General features: G+C 40.1%; 1 protein-coding gene across 1 annotated transcript; it reads right to left on the bottom strand.

Moving 5' to 3' along the window:
- Positions 1-1,512: 1,512 nt before the first annotated feature.
- Positions 1,513-4,698, bottom strand: LOC140822463 (uncharacterized). Its single transcript, XM_073183237.1, has 4 exons — positions 3,943-4,698; positions 3,438-3,882; positions 2,645-3,320; positions 1,513-2,260 (listed from the first exon to the last, which is right to left on the bottom strand). The coding sequence occupies exons 1-4, from the start codon at positions 4,696-4,698 to the stop codon at positions 1,513-1,515; spliced, it is 2,625 nt and encodes an 874-aa protein (XP_073039338.1).
- Between the last annotated feature and the right edge of the window lie 5,792 nt (positions 4,699-10,490).

Genomic DNA, 10,490 nt, shown 5'->3' with positions numbered 1-10,490 from the left:
AGAGTTGTCAATGAATCGATACTATGTGTCATGTCGTGGTTGCATCGATGGTGTAATCTATGAAACCCCTTTCATAATTACCACCATACTCTGATCAGAGATTTCAACCCACACATACATGATAAACACATAGGATATCCATACCCGTAGGTAAGCGGTGAATCCCCGACTACAATGCATCGACTCCTATATGTTTCGCCGTAACACCCAACCTTGCCACCTAATGACCCCATAAGAGTCGGTAAACAAGTCAAAGTGAAACGCTAGCACATAGAGTCTCAATGTTGTCCCGGGTCATAAGGACTAATTCTGTACAACCATAAACCAGGACTTTTCCACTCGATAAGTGAGAACCACTTGGAAAGTCCTTTTATGGAGGGTTGTTCAGTGCACTCTACAAGGAGCACCTATCTGCATGCTCGGACATCACAATGTCCCCTACCAATGAAACATGGTACTCACATCGCAGATACTAGTCTCTAACTCGAGCGGCCTATATCCTTCTTAGTGGCGGCTGAATCGACTAGGAACGGTTTAGAATATACAGTATTCCAAATATGAGTTTCATGATACTCATCATATGAGCATCTCATATTCTTTCTACTATTTGTATATTCAAGGACTTTATCTATGCAACTAGCATGGGTATAAAGATAAAGATGCGCCAAATTAATAAATTCAAATATTATTAAAATAAAGATCGTTTATACAAAGAGTTTCATCGTGAACAGTCGGCCAACACTTGGCTCGACGTGCACCTACTCTAACACTCGTAACATATCCTCTAGAGTCTGGATGGTTCTTTCTGACTGACCATCTGACTGCGGGTGATAGGCAGTGCTCATAGCCAACTTTGAGCCAAAGCTGATTGCAAACTTCCCCAAAAATTCGAAGCAAATCTTGGATCACGATCAGATACTATGGTTACTGGCACACCATGCAATCTCACTATATGATCAATGTACAATTTCGCCATTTTCATATAAGTACAAGTACGATCATACGGAATAAAATGAGCTGATTTAGACAATCTATGAACAATCACCCAAATCGCATCACAACCACGATTAGAACGAGGCAAATGAGTCACAAAATCCATAGCAATGTGCTCCCAATTCCACTGTGGCACTTCAAGACTATGTAACATTCCACCAGGTCTCATCCTCTCAGCTTTAACTTGTTGACACGTTAAACATTTAGCCACAAAATGAGAAATATCTTTCTTCATACCTTCCCACCAATAATAAGCTCTCAAGGTATGATACATTTTTCGAATTCCTGGATGAATACTGTGCCGACTACAATGTGCTTCCTTTAGTATGGCTTCTTTCAGATCTATCAAATTTGGAACCACAAGTCTACCATTAAAGCGCAGACTACCATCTGAAGCAACACTAAACTTTTCTGTCTGACCTGTTCTAGACAATTCTTTCAATCTATGAATATGCGGATCGGTCTTCTGTGCTGCTTTGGTTCTGGACAAAATCTGTGGCTCGACTTGAATAGATGACACTATAAAGTAGTCTCCACTGATTTGATAAATCCATCCTGAAGTCCCAAGTGCTCGTGAACTTTAGAGATAGTCAAAGATGTCAGCATAGCATTCTGAACTTTCCTGCTGAGAGCATCTGCAAAAAGATTCATTCGACCTGGTTGATACTGAATCTCACAATCAAAGTCTTTAAGTAACTCCATCCATCGACGCTGTCTCATGTTCAAGTCAGGCTGTGAGAAAAGATATTTAAGACTCTTGTGATCCGAATAAATCACAAACTGCTCACCATACAGATAATGACGCCATAACTTCAATGCAAACACAATTGTAGCCAACTCTAAGTCATGAACTGGATATCGGGTCTCATGCGGCTTCAACTGACGAGAAGCATATGCAATCACTCGCCCATTTTGCATTAGAACACAACCAAGTCCAATTAGAGATGCATCTGAACAAACAACATATCCACTTGAGCCTGATGGCAAAGCTAGCACTGGAGCTGTTGTCAAATTTTCCTTCAAAGTCTGAAAACTTGACTCACATTCATCAGTCCACACAAAACGTCGATCTTTTTGCGTTAATTGAGTCATAGGCCTTGCGATAATAGAAAATCCTTCAATGAAACGCCTATAATATCCTGCCAATCCCAAGAAACTGCAGATATCGGAAATATTCGTCGGTGTTGGCCAATTGATAACAGCTTCCACTTTACTAGGATCTACTGATACTCCTTGAGCTGATATAACATGACCCAAAAATACAACTCTGTCCATCCAGAATTCACATTTAGAAAACTTTGCATACAATTGCGCTGCTCTGAGTGTCTGGAGGACCAACCTTAAATGTTCTCGATGCTCCTTCCTTGTTTTCGAATAAATCAGAATGTCATCTATGAAGACAATAACAAATCTGTCTATAAATTCTCGAAAAACACGATTCATCAAATCCATAAAAACCGCAGGAGCATTAGTCAATCCAAAAGGCATAACTAGAAATTCATAATGCCCATAACGCGTTCTAAATGCTGTCATCGGAACATATTCCTCTAGAACTCGAAGCTGATGGTAGCCAGAACGAAGATCGATCTTTGAATAAACTGATGTACCTTGCAACTGATCAAACAAGTCATCGATACGCGGAAGAGGATACTTATTCTTCACAGTAGCTTTGTTCAACTGTATGTAATCAATGCACATTATCATCGTTCCGTCTTTCTTCTTGACAAACAATACCGGAGCTCCCCAAGGTGACATACTTGGTCTAATATAGCCTTTTTCTAGTAAGTCCTGTAATTGCTCTTTCAGTTCTTTCAATTCCGCTGGAGCCAAACGGTATGGTGCTCTCGAAATAGGATTTGTCCCGGACACCAACTCAATGCTAAAATCAATTTCTCTCTGGGGTGGAAATCCAGGAATTTCATCGAGAAATACATCAGGGAATTCCTTGACAACAGGAATATCTAAAACTTCCAATCTTTTTCCCTGAGTCGTGTCGCCTGCATAGATCATGAATCTTTCATTTCCTGTCGGCAAAATTCTAAACATTTCCATTGCTGACACTAATGGAATACGTGATTGCGAATCACTACCGTAAAAATTCCATTTACTGCCATAATACGGTCTGAATCTGACGACTCCACGGAAACAATCAACGGTAGCTAGATAATTAGACAGAGTATCCATTCCCAGAATACAGTCGAAGTCAAACATATCTAGCTTGATGAGATTAGTTATCATAATATTATCATCGAATCTAATCACACAATTCAGAATTATCTCATGAGACATCAAACATACACCGGCAGGAGTAGAGACTGACATAGTATCTATCAACGGAATAGTAGCAATCTCATGCTCATCAACAAATACAACAGATACAAATGACTGAGATGCTTATGTGTCTATCAGTATGCGAGCAGGATGATTAAAAATAAGGCAGATACCTGCGATAACTTCGCCCGGTGCGTCTTGAACTTGATCCTGGGTTAGGGCATGAACTCGAGCCTGCTGTGGCCCTGGGAAACGTTGCTGAACCGGACCTCTAGGCTGAGGATAACTAGATTGCTGAAAAGACTGAGTCGGAACAAAAGGCCTAGTTGCTTGTCCTCTAAAACCTTGACCAAACTGAGGTTGCTGAAATTGTTGTCTTGCTGAATTCGGACATACTCTAGCATAATGTCCAACTTGCCCACAAATATTACAAGATCCCTGAACTCCCGTACACTGAGTACTGAAATGCTTACCACCACAACGATCACAAAATACTCCACCTGTGGACCCAACTGAGCTTCCACGCTGACTGCCGGAACTAGAAGAACTGCTACAAGTCTGTTTCTTGAACTGCTTTCCTTTGGCCTTAAAGCTTTGCTGCTTTGGTTGCTGATAAGGCTACGAAGGCTGATACGGCAGTAAAGATGGGTTTAGTGGTGCCCCCACTGGCATCGGCACCTTTCCTCCGAAACTCTGAGGAAAACCTGGATGAACTGACTGTGGTTCTGCCAAAAGTAGACTCGCTTCCACATTCTTGGCTTTCTCAACAGCATCGGCATAATTAACAGGTGCTCCAGCTACTACCAAAGTGCAAATGGTTCGATTCAATCCTTGCATAAAATGCGATAGCTTGTTCCGATCGCTGCTAGCAACATGAGGAACATAGGAAAGAAGCGCTGAGAATTGAGATGCATACTCCACTACAGTCATGTTACCCTGAGTCAATCTATTGAATTCAGCTTCCTTGGCCGAATAATATGAAGGCGGTGAATACTCTCGAGCAAACTGAGCGCAAAATACATCCCAAGTAACTCTTTCACCCGATTCCTTCAAAGCTTCCTCAGTAGTTTCCCACCACAGCTGAGCTCGGTCCTTTAATTGAAAAATGGCCAACTTAAGCGGCAAATCAGGGGTGTACTCCAACATATTAAACAAACGCTTCATACTTTTTAACCACGCTATAGCTTTCTCACCATCTTCATTCCCAAAGAATCGAGGAGGACGCATATTCTGAAATCGGGATATGACTAGTTCCATTTCACCCATTCCCCTAGTCAACTGATCCACTTCACGATCAACATTAACATTTTGAGCTTCACCCCGAGGACGACGACCTCGTCTTCCCCTGTCAGTCTCGTTCAGTCCTCTAACGTTAGGAGCTTCAGACTCCTGAACAACTTCCTTTCCTTTTCTACTCTTCCGTCCAGGTGCCATCTACAAGACACAGGTATTTAATCCACAAGCAGAAACAAAATAATCGGTTGAGTATAAAACCATAAACTGAAACTTATACACTCTAGTCATGCTGATACGATTAATTCAAAACATGAAAGCAAGTAAGAGGAAATAATCAAGCACATGCACAATCATTTTATTTGTGTCTAAACTCGAGTGTCCTAGACTCTAATTCGAGCGTATCCCAGATACGCTCTGATACCAAACTGTCAGGGCCCGTGCACTTAGTTAATATTTAATTACAAAAAAAAGAGTTTAAAATGTTCATTTGGGCCTACAGAAATTTCGGCATGACCTCCCCGTAAGTAGGACATCCCAAAAATCTCAAGACACAACAACAATAATATACGCTCGAAAATAACATCAAGTTCACAATCAAGCACACAACCATCCTACAGCCGCACTGGCCAGGACTAGACACAACATACCGTAAATAAAATCCCACACAATATAAAAACAACACCATACAACTACACAGGGCATCTCCCTGGCAAATGTATCACGCCAGCATAATATATATAAATATCGGGGAAATCTGACACGACAAACCGACTACTGGGTACCACTCGCTGACGCTCCACCAGACGCGTCAAAACCCCTGGAATGACCTGCTATGGCATCAAAAACAACCACCACATCAAAAGAAAACAGGGGTCGGACCCCAGTACAACAAACCAGTAAAATCATGACGTAAATACAAGACATGTAATAATATCAAGTAAATGCAATGTTATGCGATGCATGAATGGTAACAACGGAGTAATGGATACCATATGGAGTCCAAACGAATAGCATCATCAATAGTAACAGTGGCCACCCGTGCCAGGAATGCATCATCAAATCGCCGCTCGTCCATGCACGTAGCATCGGGAATGCGAGTAGCAAAGTCGTTCGTCCCTAGCTGTCATCTGGGAATGTGGCTAATTCTAACCCACTCGTCCATCTGATGACTCAATATATCTCAACAGAATCAACATAAATAGCCGTAAAAGGAGTCAAGGCTCAATATGTTATGCCAACATAATGAATGCATGAATGTATCAAAATAAACATTCAAGGCACATAATAGCAACAACATTCACCGAATATTCTTACACGCCAATATAAGCGTTATAATGATATAGGTTTGAGCGTACCTCAATTGCAACTTACAATACCACAAAAAATATTAAGGAATATCGAATGAACTTGTCCAACGATATAACCTACAATATAAATTCGCTATTCACTTCAATACAATGCATACCAAACGACTAAACCAAAATAAATCGTCTCGGTTAAAATTCGAAATCCGGGCAGCCTATTAAACCCATAAAAATACTGAAATTTCAAGCTTAATACCTCAATAAACGAAGCTTAAACACACAACGATGATCTTGCGAAAATGGCTCGCCGGAAACACTGTTCACGCTGGAAACCTAGCTGGAAATTTAGGGGAAAAGCTCCATTCTTCACTTATATAAACTAATACACCAAGAACAACCAAAATTCGAGGCCAAAAGCTTACCTAAACCGAATCGAAGCTTACACGTACTGTTGCTGGAAAAACAAGAAAAATCGAGCTTGCAATCTTCCGATTCAAGGCAAGAAATACTCAAATAAACTGGAGGAAGAAGATTTGCTAAGCTGCTGCACAAAATGTGGAACGTTGCATGATTTCTGCAGAAAGAGAAGCGAAGCAACGAGTTGCTGGAAGGGAAAATGAGATTTCTGGAGTGAGCGATCTGTCTGATTTAGGAGAAATGGGTTGGGTTAAAGTATTTAAATTAAAATCTGAAATGGGCTGGGCCTATTTAAGGTATTGGGCCTCACAGTTTTAATGTGGTATTCCTTTCATTTGATTCATGTTATATATTGATACACTTTGTTGTATATTATGGAGACATTTTATGTCTCAATTGCAAAAAGGGAATACAAGAGAAAAAAGGCTTCAAAGTGTTTGATAAAATGCCAAAGAGAGAGTTCAAATGATTTTTGGATTGATAGATATATAGTCAGAGATTGCATGCAATTAGTTGATCAACGACCATAGGCTTATATCCCTCAGAGTTATCGATTTATATCGATGGGATATAAGTACAAAGACAAAGATACTATATAGATATCAATCCAACAGAGAAAAGAGAAATACCATCTTATTGTTATATTATGCTATTTTATTCATGTTTCAAGAGTTGATGGTATTTAATGATTTCAAAGCCATGTTTTACAGAGTATGATATATATATATCCATTGCTATGTAAGAGTTCCACTTGCTGAGTTTTAAACTCATTTCAGTTATTTCATGTGATGCAGATAAGAGCGACGGGCCGGGACGTTGATTGTGGGCCGGAGTCATATGCATATAGAGATGGAAGGAAGAAGATCTTTTGCTAGCATTTTGGACTTGATCACAAGAATGATATTTTGCTTTTGTTATATCATTTTATTTATCATGTGTATACTTTTGATTATATATGAAATGTATTTTGAATCCTTCCTCCATTTTTAAGAAAATTTTAAATTCCACTGTTATTTTATTAAAACAGGTCGAGGGTGTCACACTTATTGAAGGATTTCGATTGCGAGATCAAGTACTATCCAGGGAAGTCAAATGCAGCAGCGGATGCCTTGAATCGAAAGGTATGCTCCCTATCCTTATCGACGATAGGTATTTTAAATTTAGTTGAAAATTGCTGTTTGTCTGGTTTAGCATTTACACAGATAGTAGACCATTGAGACTTGCTACGATTCAAGTTGAGCCAGATTTGATTATCAGAATTAAAGCAGCACAAAGAACTGATCAGAATATTCAGAAGTCGATTCAGATGGTTAGATCAGGACATCAGTCAGAATATCAGATATTTGATCATGTTCTGTATGTGAATAACCGTCTTGTAATGCCAGATGTTTCAGATTTGAAACAGCAGATATTGTCAGAAGCACACTGTAGTTGGTTCAGTATTCATCCTGGTGGCAGGAAGATGTATAATGACTTGAAGACACAGTTCTGGTGGAAACAGATGAAGTCAGATATTGCAGAGTTTGTGTCTAAGTAGTTGAATTGCCAACAGGTGAAGGCCGAGAGAAAGAAGCCCGGAGGTTTACTTCAGAGTCTATCTATTCCTGAATGGAAATGGGAAACATTTCCATGGATTTCGTTACAAAGTTACCACGATCATCTCGGGGCTGTGATGCGATTTGGGTCATTATTTACAGATTGACCAAATCAGCCTGTTTTATTCCGTATAGAATGACATACCGACATGATCAGATGGCAGATATATATGTCAGAGAGGTAGTCAGATTGCATGGTGTGCCGAAGTCTATCGTATCAGATCGTGATCCCCGATTCACTTCATATTTCTGGCATAGTTTGCAGCAGACTTTAGGTACGACATTGCACCTGAGTACTGCTTACCATCCCCAGACAGACGGACAGTCAGAGCGGACTATCCAGATCTTAGAGGATATGCTGAGAGCTGTAGTGCTAGATTCTTGCCCCAGTTGGAAAGATTCACTACCACTTTATGAATTCTCGTACAACAACAGCTATCAGAGGAGCATCGAGATGTCACTGTTTGAAGCTTTATATGGCAAGAAGCGCAGATCTCCTCTGTATTGGGATGACATCTCAAAGTTACCAGAATTCGGAGAATGAAGACAGCGCAAGATAGACAGGCTAAGTATACGAACATCAGGCGTAGATCGTTGATATTTGAACAGGGAGAGAGTATTTTTGAAGACTTCTCCTTTAAGAGGCGTGGTCAGATTTGGAAAACGCGGGAAATTGTCTCCGAGATACATTGGTCCGTACGAGATTCTTGAAAAGATTGGCGATCGAGCATATCGACTTGCTCTTCCTCTTTCTTTATATGGGATACATGACGTTTTTCATGTATCGATGCTGTGTAGATACATGCCTGATGCTTCTCATGTCATTCAGCCTGACGAAGCAGAGCTTGACGAAACACTCAGTTATGTTGAACAACCATTACAGATTCTAGATCGAAAAGAAAAACAGCTCAGAACAAAGACTATTCCTCTAGTGAAAGTTCAGTGGAGTCGTCATGGCACTGAAGAAGCAACTTGGGGAACAGAATCAGAGATGAGACAGAGATATCCCGAGTTATTCTCATAATGTGAGTATTTATTCAGTTTTGATCACATTGCTTCTTGTACATATTTGGATTGATTTCCTGCAAGTTCGAGGACGAACTTCTATCTAAGAAGGGGAGAAATGTAAGGACCTGAGATTGTAGGTTGATAGAATGAAATTATGAAGTATTGTATGAAATGAAGACCGCACCCGCGCCTCAAACAAGACCGCACCCGCGGCCATTTATTCTGAATTTATGAAGGTTATGCCGAAGGGACACTGCACCCGCAGTCCAAGAAAGATTGCACTCGCGGTCAATGGGCAGTAGGTTGGAGAATTGTGTACGAACCCACACCGCACCCGCGGTGTAGAAGTGACCGCAACCTCGGTCTATGTTTCTGAATTTTCAGATGATACCCCATGAGCATAGCGCACCCGAGTCCCTGAGCTACTGCACCCGCTGTTGTGGGGACCCAGACGCTAATCAAGTTCTTAATCATCGTTGGGATTTAATTATCTGTTCTGATAACCAGGGTCTAAAATTTTTCTTTTTAAATTATATAACTGCGGAAGGTAATGGAATCTAAATACTATACATGTCTGTATATAAAATACAATTCAGTATTAAAAATACAATAATGTACAACATTCTAATCTAAGGTTCACTACTAAAATTCTAGTAGTAAAATCCAATCTACTGTAAGTCCGGAATCACCACGCTAAACTCGTCTTCTCTCATCATCTTCGTGACCCCGATCCTGCCTCCCCTGATGTCATGCACACATACAAACAAGACACCAGCCGGATAACTCCGGTGAGAATAAATCCCAGTATAAAACATGGTAAGCATGTATATAAACAAACTAATTCATAAAACATGCGATCATGTATAAACCAATATATTTCATAATCTATGAAATAAATCAAATAAGCATGTAACTCAAATCAGATACACATGCATATAAACGATCTAAATCATAAAAACATGCTAGCACAACTGGAGCAATAACGATGGGTCTCATGATCTAGGAGCCACATCCATATAAGCATGAAGTCCTAATCAAATCATGTCTAGACTTGACTCGATCTATAACTCTAGGGATCCCGGTGTGAATAAGACGATCTATCACCTACCCTACCACTCGGGGTGATTGTACGTCTTATTCCTAGACTTCGGTCTGATCTGTATCCAAATCCAATAGGAGAGGTGATCTTCTCCTAAGCTGTGATATCACTGAACGTCTAGCAGTCTGGCTGATCTCCAAACTGTCCTATCTTAAATGCATGAATACAATCCGTAAACAAAGCATAATCATATAAAACATAAACAAGAATATAGTATGTGATTTATTGGGCAACTCAAGTAGCGATCTCAATTGAGTTGTTTCTTCCCGAATATCACATGAATTATACCTTTGTCGTCCCCGTCTGAGGAAGACGAAGTCTCAAAGTCCAGTCTGTCCATATCCGATCTGAAATGACAATACAAATACACTGTATCAATGTGTAACTCAAAACAAAATCTGTTCTGATCAATACTCAACTCAGTACATAATCTGATCAATCTATTCCAGCATATGAATACCTAACAAATACATCTTCAGGGATGCTGAAATACAACACACAGACATACTGTATTCTTTCTTCGATCTGACTTCACATATCTACTGAATAATCTATCCAAACATACAA

This window comes from Primulina eburnea, unplaced genomic scaffold (assembly GCF_022965805.1).
Source record: "Primulina eburnea isolate SZY01 unplaced genomic scaffold, ASM2296580v1 ctg857_ERROPOS2198143, whole genome shotgun sequence".
Taxonomy (NCBI): domain Eukaryota; kingdom Viridiplantae; phylum Streptophyta; class Magnoliopsida; order Lamiales; family Gesneriaceae; genus Primulina; species Primulina eburnea.
The sequence above is the reverse complement of the archived record's forward strand: the minus strand, read 5'-3'. Positions and strand labels throughout refer to the sequence as shown.

Coding starts and splice junctions, on each gene's coding strand:
- LOC140822463 (XM_073183237.1), bottom strand. CDS start 4,698: ATGGCACCTGGACGGAAGAGTAGAAAAGGAAAGGAAGTTGTTCAGGAG. Junction 3,883..3,942: donor CTCAGAGTTTCGGAGGAAAG/GTGCCGATGCCA, acceptor CAGCCTTCGTAG/CCTTATCAGCAACCAAAGCA. Junction 3,321..3,437: donor ACCGGGCGAAGTTATCGCAG/GTATCTGCCTTA, acceptor TTCCGTTGATAG/ATACTATGTCAGTCTCTACT.